The sequence below is a fragment of the Loxodonta africana genome, chromosome 12 (assembly GCF_030014295.1).
Source record: "Loxodonta africana isolate mLoxAfr1 chromosome 12, mLoxAfr1.hap2, whole genome shotgun sequence".
Lineage (NCBI taxonomy): Eukaryota > Metazoa > Chordata > Mammalia > Proboscidea > Elephantidae > Loxodonta > Loxodonta africana.
The window spans coordinates 104,827,198-104,843,598 of NC_087353.1; the positions used below are offsets into that span (position 1 = coordinate 104,827,198).

At 47.1% G+C, this 16,401-nt stretch overlaps 1 protein-coding gene across 1 annotated transcript in view; it reads left to right on the plus strand.

Annotated features, from left to right (window-relative positions):
* The window catches only part of CASTOR2 (cytosolic arginine sensor for mTORC1 subunit 2), a 67,673-nt gene that overhangs the window by 41,910 nt on the left and 9,362 nt on the right, over nt 1–16,401 (plus strand). The window contains exons 5-7 of the mRNA XM_064296087.1: nt 357–480; nt 1,550–1,660; nt 2,105–2,187. Coding sequence (XP_064152157.1) covers nt 357–480; nt 1,550–1,660; nt 2,105–2,187 — 318 coding nt within the window. The remainder of the gene's footprint in view (nt 1–356; nt 481–1,549; nt 1,661–2,104; nt 2,188–16,401) is intronic.

Consider the following 16,401-nt stretch of genomic DNA (forward strand, 5'->3'; position numbering starts at 1 on the left):
GTCCCTCCCGGTTAGACCCTCCCCAAGGACTAGCTGGCTCAGTAAAGGGGTAAACAAGGACACAGCAGTGTGGCCAGAGGCCATCCCCACGAGGGCCAAGGAGGCTTCAGAGGCAGTGAGGCTGGTGCTGAAACTTGGAGCCCCAGTCGGAGCTGAGCCAGGTGGGGAGGGCCGGGAGGGCATTCCGGGCAGGCCGCACAACGTGGACAAGGGCCTGGAGGCTACAGGCAAGCCTGGAGAACCTATGGCTGGGCCTCCCTGGAGCAGCTGCCCAGCCAACGCCAACCCTCCTTCCTGGGTCCTGCGGCTTCTCTCCCTCCGGCCTCAGCCGTCTCGTTGTCTTTGTGCTCCTGCAGTCCAGAGGCCAGTCATCCACCCACTGTCCAGCCCAAGCAACAGGTTCTGTGTCACCAGCCTGGACCCTGATACGCTGCCCGCTGTTACCACACTCCTCATGGATGTCATGTTCTACTCCAACGGGTAGGTGCACCCGGGGAGGGGCCCCAGGGCCTGCACCCGCCCCCAGCACCCTTGGGCCTGAGGTGTTGCACCATGGGCCAAGGGGAGATGCAGGTCTGAGGGGGGAGACACCACCCTGCCATAGGAGCTAGCTTGAGGGAAGAGACGTCACCCTGCCCCAGAAGCTAGTCTGAGTGGGGAGACAAACTGCCCTGCCCCCGGAGCTAGTCTGAGAGGAGGAAACACAGCCCTGCCCCTGGAGCTAGTCTGAGGGGGTAGACACAGCCCTGCCCCGGAGTTAGTCTGAGGGGGGAGACACAGCCCTGCCCCTGGAGCTAGTGTGAGAGGGGAGACACAGCCCTGCCCTGGAGTTAGTCTGAGGGGGGAGACACAGCCCTATCCCAGGAGCTAGTCTGGGGAGAGACACTGCTTTTGGGAACCCTAGAGCATGGTAAAGCACCAGATACCACACAGATGGAATAAACACCTCACTATCCCCTGAGCCCTAAGGACAAGCCCGGTCAATTGGGGAGCGGGGAACTCAGGTTTTTTATTCAGTGACCACAGGCTTTGTGTCTTTCTCAGGGCACGTTTTGTTACAGTTAGGGCAACACTGAATAGGTTAGGGTCCCAGTCTGGCGAGCTGGCGGTGACCACAGATGGTGACCCGAGATGGCAGGCAAACAAGGGGCAGAGACACCCTCCCCAGTTTGGGGCATGCAAACCCTGCACAGGCCACTCTCTACCCAGCGCTGTTCCCTTCCGTGCATGGGCCGCTCACTCTCCAGCGCTGTCCAGCACTGTTCCATGCGTGGGCTGTTCACTCCCCAGTGCCCATTCCGTCCCATGCGCATTTTTGTTAATGTGGTGGAGTCCCTATCTCACAGATGGGCAAACTGAGGGAGACACAGGCTCCGGGTGCACCAGCAACACAGGGTCGGGACCATGACTTGGCCCTGGGTTTCCCCAGCCAGTGCTCTTCCTGGCAATCTTATGCGAAGGCTGACAGGCAAAACAGGCAGGTTGCGGGGTGCGGGGATGGGAGTTCAGTGGGGGCGCAGCCCCCCTCACCAGCTCTTCTGGCCCCTAGAGTGAAGGACTCCATGGCTGCCGGTGATGACTGTGGCCACATACGCTTCTTCTCCTTCTCCCTCATCGAGGGCTACATCTCCCTGGTGATGGACGTGCAGACCCAGCAGAGGTGAGCCAGGCCTAGGGCAGTGCCAACCCCAGGGTGGCCAGGCTCCATGCTAGACACAGCATCCGCTCCTGCCCTCATACATCCTTGCCACGCTTCAGAGAGTTTAGAGGGTGAGGGGCTTGCCTGAGGTCCACAGCAGCTCGGTGGCAGAGCAAGCATTTGAACTGTGGCCCCAGGCCTAAGTGCACTCACTGAAGCTGGGAAGGGGCACTGCACAGCTTAGCAAGAGGTGTGTGTCCCACACCCAGCCCCAGTCACTACCTTCCCTGCCCACCTGCCCCCAAGATGAGGAGGGGTAGAGCAGATGGGCTGAAAGGAATGAGGGGTCAGCAGGGGGGATGGTCCTCGAGGCCCCTGAGCTTTGCTTCTCTTGGGGGAGGTGGGGGCTGGCCATAGAGGCACAACTAACAGTGACCCCTGGGGTTTCTCTCACCTCCTCTGAAGGTTTCCTAGTAATTTGTTGTTCACAAGCGCGTCTGGAGAGCTGTGGAAGATGGTGCGGATCGGAGGCCAGCCCTTGGGATTTGGTGAGCCATGCAGGGTCCAGCGCTGGGGCGGGGCCGGGGCTGCCGAGGACCTCCACGTAACAGCTCGCTGACCAACGGCAGCCCTTCCAGGGAGCTCTTGGTGGTTATAGATGGGGAAACTGAGGCTTAGCGAGCCTGACACGCCCATTGCCCGCAGTCCTTTGATCAGTGCCTGGCAGGCGTGCACGGGCCTCAGAGGACGAGAGGCATACACGTCAACCGGAGGGCGACTTTCCCGGCTGTAAAATTGTTGTCGTTAGCTGCCGTGGAGTCAGCACTAGCTCGTGGCGACCCCACACTCAGCAGAATGAAACCCTGCCCAGTCCTGCACCATCCCTGTGACCAGTTGTGGTTTGGACTGTTGTGATCCAGAGGGTTTTCACTGGCTGATTTTCAGAAGCAGATTTCTAGACATTTCTTCTGAGTTATCTCTGGGTAGATTCAAACTTCCAGCCTCTCAGTTAGCAGCCAAGTGTGTTAACCATTGCACCACCCGGGGGTGAGTCCCAGACCACGTCCTCCAAACACCTCTCACATTGAAGCCAAAACCAAGGCCATCCTGATGGTCAGGGACAGAGGCCTGCTTTCTGGAGTGCTAGGATATGTACGCTGAGGGCTCCCAGTCCGATCCTTGGACCAGTGTGTGTCTCAGGCCCCACAGACCCCAGCATTTTTCCAAACCCTGTTCACGGCACCAGGCAGCATCATGGGGTGTGGACATTGAGTAGCCTAGAGGAACTCGCCAGTGAAGGAGGCTGAAAGAACCAGTCTGCCCTCGGTGACTCACTTAGTGGAGCCTCGGTACCTACCTTGTGGGGTCATTCTGAACCTTGCGCAGGTGTCATGTGTATGGCGTGGGATATCATACCCATGTATAGTACAGGGCGTCACATGTATGACGTGGGATGTCACGTGTATGGTGTGGGATGTCGTATAGTACAGGACATCACGCACGCTTATGACATGGGGCGTCACGTGTATGGTGTGGGATGTCATACGCATGGATAGTACAGGGTGTCACGTGTATGACACAGAACATCGTGTGTGGTATGGGATGTCAGACATGTATAGTACAGGGCGTCCTGTGTATGACATGGGGCGTCACGTGTATGGCGGATGTCATGGTACAGGATGTCACACGTATATGACGTGGGACGTCATGTGTATGGCATGGGATGTCATATGCATGTATACTACAGGACATCACATGTATGACATGGGATGTCACATGTATGGTGTAGGATGTCATGCATGTATGGTACAGGGAGTCGTGTATGACATGGGACATGTGTGTGGTATGGGATGTCATACACAGTACAGGGCATCACGTGTATGACATGGGACGTCACGTGTATGCGCAGGATGTCATGTATGTATAGTACAGGGCGTCATGTGTATGACACGGGACATGTGTGTGGTATGGGATGTCATACACATAGTACAGGGCATCACGTGTATGACATGGGGCATCAAGTGTATGACGGGTGTCACATGTATGGTGTGGGATGTCATACGCATGTTTAGTACAGGACGTCACACGCGTATGACATGGGGCATCACGTGTGTGGCATGGGATGTCACATGCGTGTATAGTACAGGGCGTCACAGGCATGTATGATGTGGGATATTACACATGTATAGGGTGTCACGTGTGTATCACATGAACTGCTCAGTGCAGTGAGCTCTGGCACTGTGAGTGCTCTCTGAGTTCAAGTTGCTGTCACATCATGGGTAAGGACCAGGTGGCTGGGAGAAGGTTGGGAAGGGAGGGCTTCCCAGAGGAGGTGGTTCCAGAGCTGCCCGTTGAAGGACCAGCTGACACTCACCGGGCAGACATAAGAGGGGGGCTGTGCCAGCAGAGGAGCAGCAAGGGCAGAGGCATGGAGCTGCCACAGCACGGCTTGTCCACGGCACACACCTAGCTCACGGTGGCTGGGCCCAGAGTGCCGAGTCCGAAGGAAAGGGCAGGCAGGGAACACAACCAGGTCACAACAGGCAGATGGAGCAGGGTCTTGACTGCCAGAGTAAAGGGCCCTTTAAGATTTCTCCTAAAGGTAGGAGGAGCCATCACAGAAGTGCTTTAAGTGGGGAAGGAAGGGCTGACGGGTCACTGGGAAGCCCTGTGGAGAACTGATTGGAAAAGACAGTGGCAAGACACAGGAAGACGTGTGTATTTGCTTATCTGTTTATCCCCAGCTTTGGTCCTAAAAGATGTTGAGGTGGTGGAAAACCGTTTGGCTGTTCCTCAAAAAGTTAAACATAGAATTACCCTGTGACCCAGCAATTCCACTCCAAGGGATATGCCCAAAATAATGAAAGAGGTACTCAAAAGGGATATTTTCACACCAGTGTGCAAAGCAACATTAATCACGATAGCTAAAAGGTGGGAACAACCCAAGTGTCCATCAGTAGATGAATGGATAAACAAAACATGGAGTGTATATACGACAGAATATTTTTCAGCCGTGAAGAGAAATGAGGTTCTGATAGATTCCCTGATACCTGGATGAACCTTGAAAACATTCTGCTATGTGAAAGAGGCCAGACACAAAAACACAAGTATTGTATGATTCCACTTATGTGAAATACTTAGCAGAGGCAGATACATAGAGACAAAAGTAAACCAGCAGTTAGCAGCATTCTTTACAGAGATAGAAAAACCAATCATTAACTTTATATGGAAAGGAAAGAGTCCCTGGGTAAGTAAAACATTATTGAAGAAGAACAAAATAGGAAGCTTCTCACTACCTGACCTCAGAACCTACCATACAGCTACAGTAGTCAAAACAGCCTGATACTGGTATAACGACAAATACGTTGACCAATAAAATTGAGAACCCAGATGTAAATCCATCCACCTACGGTCACCTGATCTTCGACAGGGGCCCAAAGTCCATCAAATGGGGAAAAGACAGTCATTTTAACAAATGGTGCTGGCAGAGCTGGATGTCCATCTGCAAAAAAATGAAACAGAACCCATATCTCACACCATACACAAAAACGAATTAAAAATGGATCAAAGACCTAAATATAAAATCAAAAACCATAAAGATCATAGAGAACAATAGAATCAAACCTAGAGGGCCTAATATACAGCATTAACAGGATACAAACCATAACTAACAACACACAAGCTTCAGAAGATAAGCTAGATAACTGGAATCTTCTAAAAATTAAATACTTATGCTCATCAAAAGACTTCACCAAAAGAGTAAAAAGAGAACCTACAGACTGGGAAAAAAATTTTCGCTGTGAAGAATCTGACAAAGGTCTCATCTCTAAAATCTACAAGAAAATCCAACATCTCTACAGCAAAAAGACAAATAATCCAATTAAAAAATGGGCAAAGGAAATGAATGGACACTTCACCAAAGAAGACATTCAAGCGGCTAACAGACACATGAGGAAATGCTCACGATCTCTAGCCATCAGGGAAATGCAAATCAAAACCACGATGAGATACCATGTCACCTCAGCATTACTGGCACAAGTCAATAAAACAGAAAATAACAAATATTGGAGAGGCTGTGGGGAGATTGGAACTCTATGCAGTGCTGGTGGGAATGCAAAATGATACAACCATTTTGGAAGATGATATGGCGCTTCCTTAGCAAGCTATAAACAGAAATACCATATGATCCAGCAATCCCACTCCTAGGAATATATGTTAGAGAAATAAGAGCCGTCACATAAATAGATACATGTACACCCGTGTTCATTGCAGCATTGCTCACAATAGCAAAAAGATGGAAACAACCTCGATGCCCATCAACAGGTGAATGGATAAACAAACCCTGGTATATACACACAATGGAGTATTACGCAACACTGAAGAACAACGATGAATCTGTGAAGCATCTCATAACATGGATGCATCTGGAGGACATTCTGCTGAGTGAAATCAGTCAGTCACAAAAGGACAAATATTGTATGAGACCACTACTGTAAAAACTCATGAAAAGGTTTAAGTACAAAAAGAAACAATATTTGCTGGTTAGGAGGGAGGGAAGAGGTAGGGATGGAAAAATACTTAATAGATAAGTGTTAACTTTGGTGAAGGGTAAGACAGTACACAGTACTGGGGAAGCCAGCTCAGCATATACAAGGCAGGGCCATGGTAGCTCCATAAACACACCCAAACTCCATGAGGGACCAAATTGCTGTGCTGAAGGCTGTGGGGACCATGGTCTCAGGGAACATCTAGGTCAATTGGCATAACATAGTTTATAAAGAAAATGTTCTACGTTCTACTTCAGTGAGTAGCACTTAGGGTCTTAAAAGCCTGTGAGCCGCCATCTAGGGTACTCCACTGGTCTCAGTCCTTCAGGAACAAGGAAGAATGAAGAAAACTAAAGACACAAGAGAAAGATTAGTCCAAAGGACTAATGGACCACATCTACCACGGCCTCCACAAGACTGAGTCCAGTACAACTAGATGGTACCTGGCTACCACCACTGACTGCTGTGACAGGGATCACAATAGGGGGTCCCAGACAGAGCTGGAGAAAAATGTAGAACAAAATTCTAACTCAGAAAGAAAGACCAGACTTGCTGGCCTGACAGAGACCAGAGAAACCCTGAGAGTATAGCCCCTGGACACCCTTTCAGCTCAGTGATGAGGCCACTTCTGAGGTTCACACTTCAGCCAAAGATTGAACAGGCCCATGGAACAAAACTAGACTGAAGGGGTGCACCAGCCCTGGGGCAGGGACTGGAAGGTAGGAGGGAACAGGACAGCTGGTAATAGGGAAGCCAGGGTTGAGAAGGGAGAGTGTTGACATGTCATGGGGTTGTTAACCGATGTCATACAACAGTGTGTATACTAACTGTTTGATGAGAAACTAGTTCTGTAAACCTTCATGTAAAGTTCAATTAAAAAAAAAAAAAACCGTTGACGGTTACGAAGGAGGGGAGGGCTAGGGATGGAAAAACACTAAGTAGACAATAGATAAGTGGTAACTTTGATGAAGGGTAAGAGAGTACATAACACTGGGGAAGCCAGCACAACTTGTCTGAAATAAGGTCGTGGAAGCTCCATAGACCTATCCAAACTCCCTGAGGGACCAAATGAATGGGCTGAGAGCTGTGGGGACCATGGTCTTAGGAAACATCTAGCTCAACTGGCATAACATAGTTTATAAAGAAAATACTCTACATTCTACTTCAGTGAGTAGCATCTGGGGTCTTAAAAGCTTGTGAGCAGCCATCTGAGATACTGTGTCACCCAGTTGGGAGCAAGGGAGAATGAAGAAAACCAAAGACACAAGGGGAAGATTAGTCCAAAGGACTAATGGACCACAACTACCACGGCCTCCACCGGACTGAGTCCAGTACAACTAGATGGTGCCCAGCTACCACCACTGACTGCTCTGACAGGGATCACAATAGGGGGTCCCAGACAGAGCTGGAGAAAAATGTAGAACAAAATTCTAAGTTACAAAAAAAGACCAGACTTACTGGTCTGACAGACTGGAGAAACCCCAAAAGTATGGCCGGCCCCCAGGCACCCTTTAGCTCAGTACTGAAATCACTCCTGAGTTTCATCTTTCAGCCAAAGATTAGACAGGCCCATAAAACAGAACAAGACTAAAGGGGCACAGCAGCCCAGGGGCAAGGACTAGAAGGCAGGAGGGGACAGGACAGCTGGTAATAAGGAACCCAAGTTTGAGAAGGAAAAGTTGACATGTTGTGGGGTTGATATCCAATGTCACAAAAAAATGTATGTACTAATTGTTTAATGCGAAGCTAGCTTGTTCTGTAAACCTTTATCTAAAGTACAATACAAAAAAATGTGCTAAGTCAACATTAAGTGGTATCTGTTAGACCTCAAGGTTTATAACATAGTATAAACCATGTTAAACTAGCCTTTTCTGCCTTGTTTTTAGATTGATTTAAAAGTTAAAACCAATAAATATGTTGAAATATTAAAAAAAAAAAAAAAAGACGAAACAGTGAAAAGACAAGCTACTGACTGGGAGAATATCTTTGGAAACTACATATCCAACAAAGATCTAATAACCAAAATACATATAAAGCTTCAACAACTTAACAACAAAAAGACAAATAACCTAGTCATGCAATGGGCAAAGGACAAATAGACATTTCATCAAAGAGGACGTTCTAGTAGCCACCATACATGAAAAGATGTTTGGCGTCATCGCCATCAGAGAGCTACAAATCAAAACTGCAGTGAGATACCGTTTCACTCCCACTAGGCTGGCGAAGATAAAATAACAGCAAAGGTTGGAAAGAATATGGGGAAAGTGGAACCTTCATTCATGCTAGCGGGAATGCAAAATGGTGCAGCCGTTGTGGAAAACGGTTGGTGGTTCCACAAAAAACTAAAAATAGGACTACCATATGACCCAGCAATTCCACTCCTAGTTATATACCCAAAAGACTTCAAAGCAGACGCCAGTGAGCTTTGTACACCGATGTTCATTGCAGCACTATTCACAATAGCCAAAAGGTGGAAACAACCTAAATGCCCGTCAGCAGATGAGTGGATAAACAAAATGTGGTACACACCTACAGTGGAGTACTACTCAGCCACTATAGGGCCGCTATGAGCTGGAATCGACTCGACGGCAGCGTGTTTAGGTTTTCGTTTTTTTTGGTTAGTAGAAGAAGTCAAGCCTTGATACATGCTACAGTATGAATGGAGTTGGAAGACATTATGCTGAATGAAATAAGTCAGTCAGTCACAAAAGGACAACTATTCCGTGGCCTTACTTACATAAAAAGACAAGAAAAAGCAGATGTATAGAGACCAAAGTCAATTAGTGGTTGCCAGGGACGGGGGAAGGGAGGTTTAACAGGCATGAAAAATCGCGGTGATCCAGAGCAGTGTTGCACAGCTAATTGTTGTGATTGCCATCAGCAAGTCGTACACCCGGAGAAGGTCAAATTGGCGAAAGTTTTGTGACAGATATATTTACAATAACAACAAAAAGAGTAGCTACTGAGGCTATTTATGTACAGCCAAACAATGCATGGGATTTGGCTCCTTGGTTTGGAGGTTTACGGTCATGGTTTCATGCGACATCCCAGTTAATTGTTCCAATAACATGTTTAGTGCTTCTGTTCTACCTCCTAGTTCATTGCATAGTGCCTGGGGTCTCGAAAGCTTACAAACAGCCATCTAAGGCGTTACAATTGGTCTCTATTCACCTGGAGCAACAGCGGAAGAAGAGTCAGGAATAGGAGGAGGAGATGGAATGTCTGGCTAATTGCCTCCATGAACAACTGCTTCCCTTGCTATGAGACCAGAAGAACTGGATGGTGCCTGGCTGCCATTACTGGACATTTTGATCAAAGATTCTATAGAAGAATCCTGATCAACACGGGGGAGGGGGGAATGCAGAACAGAATTTCAAATCCATGTGAACTCCAGGCTTTCTGGAGCCATGAGGGCTGGGTGAACCTCCGAAACTATTGCCCTGAGATAACCTTTAAAATGTAAACCAAAAATATTCCTTGAGGTCTTCTTAAAACCAGTTTAACTTAACTAATAAAAAATGTCTGCCTTGAGCATTATGCTCTTTTAAGAACTGTCTATATGGAATCAGGAGCCCTGGTGGCTCTGGGTAAGAGCTTGGCTGCTAACCAAAGGGTGGGCAGTTCAAATCTACCAGCTGCTCCTCAGAATCCTGTGGGGCAGTTCTACTCTGCCCTATAGGGTCGCTATGAGTTGGAATCAACTCGATGGCAGTGAGTTTGGTTTTATATGGCATCAAAGTGACAACTCGAAAGATTAGATAGTAATCTTAGTGAGTTTATGTTAATGGAGGAGGAACAACTCAGGAAAGGAGGGTGAGAATGGTTGCCCGACTTGAAGTATGTCATCAATGTCACTGAAATGTACATGTAGAAACTTGAAGTGGTGTGTGTTTCTACTGTGTATGTTCTCAACACCAATAACAAAACAAAAATTTTTTTTCATGGTTAAAAAGGCAGATTTTACATTATATATTTTTGACCACAGTAAAAATAAAGGGGTTTTTGAGGCCGCTTACCAGAATGCACTCTGTATAATTACATCACCCAAAACAGTCAGGTGGGGGGTAGGATGGCTTCAGTGGCCGCAGTGGGCACCGTGCTGTAAGGCTGGTTGGTTGGTGGCCTTGGGCGGTGATGAAGGGAAGTGAGCATATAAGACACACTGATGTTGGTTCTGGCGAGCAGCGGCAGGATTTGCCTGCCTTCCCAGGGTGTAGAGGTGTTCAGAGCCATACTTGGAGTTGTAAATATTCCTGCAAGAAACGTAACTTTAGGGAATCTGAGAGATTTTAGGCTGGTGGCTCCCTGTGTTTTCGACCATGGTCTGTAGAAATACGTTTTACATCACAACCCAGGACACACGCAAATGACTGAGACGGAAGCATGCTTCTCTGGCTACTTGCTGCACCGTTGGCCTTGTTGTCTATCCTTTGTCATTTTACACAGCACTGGTCACCCACCTTCTCAACTGATGTCACAGCACATTTGAAAAGCACACTCTAGACCCTAAAAGGAGTCCCTGGATGGTGCAAATGGTTAAGGCTCGCGCCTGCCCGGAAGCCCCTCGGAAAAGGCTCCTGGTGACCTGTTTCAGACAAATCAGCCATTGACAACCCTGTGGAGCGCAGTGCTACTCTGTCACTCGTGGGGTCACCATAAGTTGGAATCCACTCCACAGCAACTGGTTAGACCCTAAGAGACCCTGGCCACCTCCTTCCTTCTTCATAGATGTGGTTGTTCTCTAGCTAAAGGTGTCTGAGGACACAACCAGCCTCTATCACCCAGCGAGGGAGCTGACCAGCCAAGGGGCTTGTGGGTTTAGCCGTGGTCCCCTGGCAGACCTGCCTGGCCGCCCTGCACAGGTCTGGGGGTGATGCTGAGAGCTGGACTGGGGAGTGAAGGGAGGGGGTGCTGGGCTTCGGTGTGGTGGGGGTGAAGGAAGGGTGACGTCCTGCTCGATTCCCTGGCTCTGGGCTTCAGGGTCCCATGGGGCGCTGCCCCCACCCTGGGGAGGAGATGGGGAAAGCATCACTGCCACATTAGAACACCAGCTTTTAGGGAAACAACCAAGGGGATTTTGGTCACCGTGGATTAATCTTAGTCTGATATTTGCAGGTGAATTCAAACATCAAGATTTTCTTTTGGTGGGGACATTGGTGGTTCACTGGTAAAATTTCATCTTCCATACTGGAGACCTGGGTTCAATTCCTGGCCAGTGCACCTCATGAGCAGTCACCACCCATCTGTCAGTGGAAGCTTGTGTGTAGCTATGATACTGAACAGGTTTCAGCAGAGCTTCCAGACTAAGAGACAAGGAAGAAAGATCTGGTGATTTATTCCTGAAAATCAGCCAGTGAAAACCCTATGGATCATGAAAATCCTGCAGCCACAACCGATCACGGGGATGGCGCAAACCGGACAGTGTTTTGTTCCGTTGTGCATGGGCCCCAACCATGAGTTGGGGGCCCACTCAACTGCAGCTAACAACATAGCAGCATCCCCTTTACACTGGCTTTGTGTGTGTGTGTGTGTGTAGTGTTATTATCCCCATTGCCATTGAGTCCATTCTGACTCACAGTGATCCTGTAGCACAGAGTGGTACTGCCCATAGAGCTTCCAAGGCTGTAATCTTTACAAAACGCATTTGTCAGTGGGCTTCGTGTTGCTGTGATGCTGGAAGCTATGCCACCGGTATTCAAATACTGAGACAGACTAAGACTAAGACAGACTAGGAAGAAGTACCTAGCAGTCTACTTCTGAAAAGCATTAGCCAGTGAAAACCGTATGAATAGCAGCGGAACATTGTCTGATATAGTGCTGGAAGACGAGCCCCCAGGTTGGAAGGCACTCAGAGGTGACTGGGCAAGAACCGTCTCCTCAAAGTAGAGTCGACCTTAATGACGTGAATGGAGTCAAGCTTTCGGGACCTTCACCTGCTGATGTGGCACGACTCAAAATGAGAAGAAACAGCTGCAAACATCCATTAATAATCGGAACATGGAATGTACAAAGTATGAATCTAGAAAAATTGGAAGTTGTCAAAAATGAAATGGAATGCATAAACATCAATATCCTAGGCATTAGTGAGCTGAAATGGACTGATACTGGCCATTTTGAATTGGACAATCATAGGATCTATGCTGGGAATGACAAATTGAAGAGGAATGGCATTGCATTCATGATCTATCCTGAAATACAGTGCTGTCAGTGATAGGATAATATCCATACGCCTACAAGGAAGACCCGTTAATACAACCGACTATTATTCAAGTTTATCCAGCAACCACTAAGGCCAAAAACAAAGAAATTAAAGATTTTTACCAGTGTCTGCAGTCTGAAATTGATCAAACATGCAATCAGGATGCATTGATAATTACTGATGATTGGAATGTGAAAGTTGGAGACAAAGAAGTATTTGGTAGTTGGAAAACATGGCCTTAGAGATAGAAATGATGATGGAGATTGAATGATAGAATTTTGCAAGACCAACAACTTCTTCATTGCAAATACCTTTTTTCACCAACATAAAGTGTGACTATACATGTGGACCTCACCAGATGGTATACACAGAAGTCAAATTGACTACATCTGTGGCAAGAGACAATGGGAGAGCTCAATATCATCAGTCAGAACGAGGCCAGGTGCCAACTGTGGAACAGACCATCAATTGCTCATATGCAAGTTCAAGTTGAAACTGAAGAAAATTATAACCAGTCCACAAGAGCCAAAGTACAGCCTTGAGCATATCCCATCTAAATTCAGAGACCATCTCAAGAATAGATTTGACCCATTGAATGCTAATAACTGAAGACCAGACAACTTGTGAAATGACATCAGGGACATCATACAAGAAGAAAGCAAGAGGTTATTAAAAAAAAGGCAGGAAAGAAGGAAAAGACCGAAATGAATGGTAGAACAGACTGTGAAACTTGCTCTTAAATGCTGAGTAGCTAAAGCAAAAGGGAGAAAAGACAAAGTAAAAGAGCTAAACAGAAGATTTCAAAGGGCGGCTCAAGAAGACAAATGAAGTATTATAATGACATGTGCAAAGACCTGGAGGTAGGAAACCAAAAGGGAAGAACATGCTTGGCATTTCTCAAGCTAAAAGAACTGAAGAAAAAAATCAGGCCTCGAGTTACAGTATCAAAGGATTCTACGAGGAAAATATTAGACAACACAGGAAGCATCAAAAGAAGATGGAGGTAATACACAGAGTCATTATACCAAAAAGAATTGGTCGATGTTCAACCATTTCAGGAGGTAGCATATGATCAGGAACCGATAGTACTGAAGGAAGAAGTCCAAGCTGCACTGAAGGCATTGGCAAAAAACAAGGCTCCAGGAATTGACATGGCCTGAGATGTTTCAGCAAGTGGATGCAGCACTCAAAGTGAGCACTCATCTATGCCAAGAAATTTGGAAGACAGCTACCTGGCCAAGTGACTGAAAGAGATCCATATTTATCCCTATTCCTAAGAAAGGTAATCCAACTGAATGCGGAAATTGTCGAACAGTATCATTAATATCACACGCAGGTAACATTTTGCTGAAGATCATTCAAAAGCGGCTGCAGCAGTGTATCAGCAGGGAACTGCCAGAAATTCAGGCCGGATTCAGAAGAGGCCGTGAAACCAGGATACCATTGCTGATGGCAGGTGGGTCCTGGGTGAAAGAGAATACCAGAAAAATGTATACTTATGTTTTATTGACTATGAAAAGGCATTCAACTGTGTGGATTATAACAAATTATGGATAACATTGAGAAGAATGGGAATTCTGGAGCACTTAATTGTGCTCATGAGGGACCTGTACATAGACCAAGAGGCATTTGTTTGAACAGAACAAGGGGGTACTGCGTGGTTTAAAGTCAGGAAAGGTGTGGGTATCCTTTTACCATATCTATACAGTCTGTACACTGAGCAAGTAACCCGAGAAGCTAGACTATATGAAGAAGAATGGAGCATCAGGATTGGAGGAAGACTCATTAACAACCTGCGTTATGCGGATGACACAACCTTGCTTGCTGAAAAGTGAAGAGGACTTGAAGCGCTTACTGATGAAGATCAAAGACCACAGCCTTCAGTGTGAATTACACCTCAACATAAAGAAAACAAAAATCCTCACAACTGGAACAGTAACATCATGATAAATGGAGAAAAGATTGAAGTTTTCAAAGATTTCATTTTATTTGATCCACAATGAACACCCACGGAAGCAGCAGTCAAGAAATCAAAAGACGCATTGCATTGGGCAAATCTGCTGCAAAGGACCTCTTTAAAGTGTTGAAAAAGCAACGATGTCACCTCGAAGACTAAGATGTGCCTGACCCAAACCATGGTGTTTTCAGTCGTCTCATATGCATGTGAAAGCTGGACAATGAGTAAGGAAGACTGAAGAAAAACTGATGTCTTTGAATTGTGGTGTTGGCGAAGAATGATGAATATACCACGGACTGCCAAAGGAACGAACAAATCTGTCTTGGAAGAAGTACAGCCAGAATGCTCCTCAGAAGCAAGGAGAGTGAGACTACATCTCACATACTTTGGACATGTTATCAGGAGGGACTAGTCCCTGGAGGAGGACATCATGCTTGGTAAAGTAGAGAGAGGGTCAGCAAAAAACAGGAAGACCATCAACGAGGCGGATTGACACAGTGGCTGCAACAATGGGCTTAAGCATAGCAACAATTGTAAGGATGGTGCAGGACTGGGCAGTGTTTTGTTCTGTGGTACATTGGGTTGCTATGAGTCGGAACCTGACAACAACAATCTTTACTAAAGCAGACTGCCACATCTTTCCCCCACTGAGCCTCCAGGGCTCCTTACTATTATACTGAGTATATTTCAGTAAACTATCTCAAAACCCTTTTTGTTGTGAGAAGAGTGGTCCTCAGATCCTGGAGGTGTTCCTGTAGTAGGAAGCCTTGAATGACACCTTCAAATCAGGAAGAAAGCTGAGGTTGGGGTGTGACGCAACCCAAGAAACCCCAAGACCACCTTATTGGCTGGAACCAGGGTGTAGCCTGGGGCAGTCCCCTGCTTTGGAGGTCTAGCAGAAGAAGGAACTCATGTTCCAGCTGCAATCAGATGTTAGGTACTGCCTTTGTTGTGATTGTTTGCTGTCGAGTCATCCGACTTCTAGCAACCTTACGTACAAGAGAACAAAACATTGCCCAGTCCTCAACCATCTCCATGATCATTGTTTGAGTCCACTGTTGTGGCTATGGTGTCAGTCCAACTCATGGAGAGCTTTCCTTGTTTTCACTGATCCTGTACTTTACCAAACGTGATGTCCTTTTCCAGCAATCTATTTTTCCTGTGACATGTCCAGAGTGATTGAAGTCTAACCATCCTTGGATGCTGCCTTTAAGAGGGACTCTTACCTGATAGGAGTCACTGGGCAGCACATACGGCTAACCGCTTGGCTACTAACCAGAAGGTTGGAGTTCACCCAGAGGTGCCTCAGAAGAAAGGCCTGGAAATCTACTTTTGAAAAATCAGACATTGAAAACCCTGTGGAGCACAGTTCTGCTCTGACACAGGGGGTCACCATAAGTTGGGGTCAACTTGATGGTACCTGGCTTGGTTTTGTTTTTTTTCTCTTTTTTTATTGTGCTTTAAGTGAAAGTTTACAGTTCAGTTTCTCATACAAAAACATATACACACATTGTTAGGTGACCCTAGTTGCTCTCCCTACAATGTGACCGCACGCTCCTCCTCTCCACCCTGTATTTCCCATGTCCATTCAGCCAGCGCGTGTCCCCCTTGGCCTTCTCATCACGCCTCCAGACACAAGATGCCCACATAGTCTCATGTGTCTACTTGAGCTGAGAAGCTAACTCCTCACCGGTATCATTTTGTGTCATATTCCAGTCTAACCTTTGGAGAGTTGGCTTCAGGAATGGTTTTAGTTTTGGGCTAACAGAGAGCCTGGGGGCCATGACATCTGGGTTCCCTCCAGGCTCAGTCAGACCATTAAGTCTTGTCTTTTTACTGGAATTTGAGGTCTGCATCCCACTTTTCTCCTGCTCCATCAGGGATTCTCTGTTGTGTTCCCTGGCAGGGCAGTCATTGGTGGTACCTGGGCACCATCTAGTTCTTCTGGTCTCAGGCTGATGTAGTCTCTGGTTTATGTGGCCCTTTCTGTCTCTTGGGCTCATCTTTACCATATGTCTTTGGTGTTCTTCATTCTCCTTTGTTCCAGGTGGGTTGGGAC